General features: G+C 33.5%; 1 protein-coding gene across 3 annotated transcripts in view; it reads right to left on the reverse strand.

The window, feature by feature from the left end:
* Nucleotides 1–1,546, reverse strand: part of Ly49i2 (Ly49 inhibitory receptor 2) — a 50,805-nt gene that overhangs the window by 21,132 nt on the left and 28,127 nt on the right. For all 3 annotated transcript variants that reach the window (XM_063285636.1, XM_063285635.1, NM_152848.2), the window contains 1 exon segment: nt 58–147. In XM_063285636.1, coding sequence (XP_063141706.1) covers nt 58–147 — 90 coding nt within the window.

Raw genomic sequence — 1,546 nt, forward strand, 5'->3', positions numbered from 1 at the left:
TGTCTAAAGCTCTTCTTTAGGCAGAAGGTCAAATAAGATGTATCTTAATTTACTCACAGTTTGTCACCAATACTGCAACAGTTACCAGCAGAACTGAACAGAGGATTCCAAGAGCTATAACAATGAGCTTCCAGGGGACTGAACTCTCTTCAATCAACAAAAGAAAGCAAGGAAATCAACACCATTAACGAAGTATGTCTCAATACTAACTACATTTTGTTAAGCATAGAAACAAGGGAAAATTATGCTCGTCAATGATACTAACAGACTGAATATGTGCTCTCAAAATTGTATATTTCTACTTAAAATACACTCACTGTAGAAATTCTACGTGAGTGAAGTTTCACAATTTGAACTTACTGTAGGCTTGGCCTTGTATTGTTAATCCTTCTGACTTAGCCTAGAAGGAGCTGGTTATCAGACATGTGTTCTTACCTAGTACTAAAAGAAGAGAAAGGCATTCTGCAGAAAGCACTGGAGGCATAGATACAATCCAAGTACAAGACAACAAACTACAGTAGGCAGTGCACAAAGAACGATAACTGAGATTTGATAGGTAAAAAGAGGGATGGGTGTTCTTGAGAACGGGTAGGGAAACACAGATATTCTCGAACTGATCTCCATAAACCCCAATCTTGGAAAGTTGATAATTCCACTCTCTCTTTACACTGCAATTTTGATATTGCTCTATATAATACTAAGTATTTGGGTGTATCTGAGGCATTTGGAATCTGAAACTCATGCCTCTGACTAACTAGGTCAAAGAAGAAACGGATATCAGTTTGGAGCACAACTGTGACTGTGTGTATAGAGCAAATAAAATTAAAAGAAAATAAAAAGGAATGCTTCTGCTTTTTCATTAATATACCAAATTATTCTTTAAGGTTTTCAGAAATTTACACTGGGCTTTATTCATTCCCATACCCACTATTCCTCTCATCACTTCTCCCTTCATCTGTAACTTTATTTCCAGTAGGAGACTGCTCCTTCTGACGGACAACATTGTTGTCTGTTGCATTAGATGTTGGGGATATTTTATGACATCAAAACACTTTCCTGAGAATGAAACCATTGTTTCTAATGCATAAGCTTCATTTCCATAGAATTTGTTTCTCTAGACATCTGTTTTCACAGACTCGTTTGTCTTCATTTTAAAGTTCTGGAATTTTTTTTGACTAGACGAAAAAATAATAATAAAAAACCTAATAATTTCTCATTTCTTGCTTCTCAACTAATTTTTTTATAGATTTCTATTGTTCTACTCTCCCCCTCTGATTTATTTTACAACTACCTAAAAACTAAAGAATAGAAGTAGGGTTATAATTTTTTTCCTTTTTATTTAAAATGTGATTGCTGTATTTTTAACATTAGTTTTGAACAATATTGTACTTATTACCCTCCAACTAATACTTTTTTTGCCAAGATTCTTCTGCATAACCAAGTTCAGATGAAATGGAAAATTATTGTTTTCTATAGAAGGTAGAAGGATATTTTTAAAATTCTTAAATGCATAAAGCAAGAAATTTTAGATACTTAAAACACTTAC

The sequence above is a fragment of the Rattus norvegicus genome, chromosome 4 (genome assembly GCF_036323735.1).
Source record: "Rattus norvegicus strain BN/NHsdMcwi chromosome 4, GRCr8, whole genome shotgun sequence".
Lineage (NCBI taxonomy): Eukaryota > Metazoa > Chordata > Mammalia > Rodentia > Muridae > Rattus > Rattus norvegicus.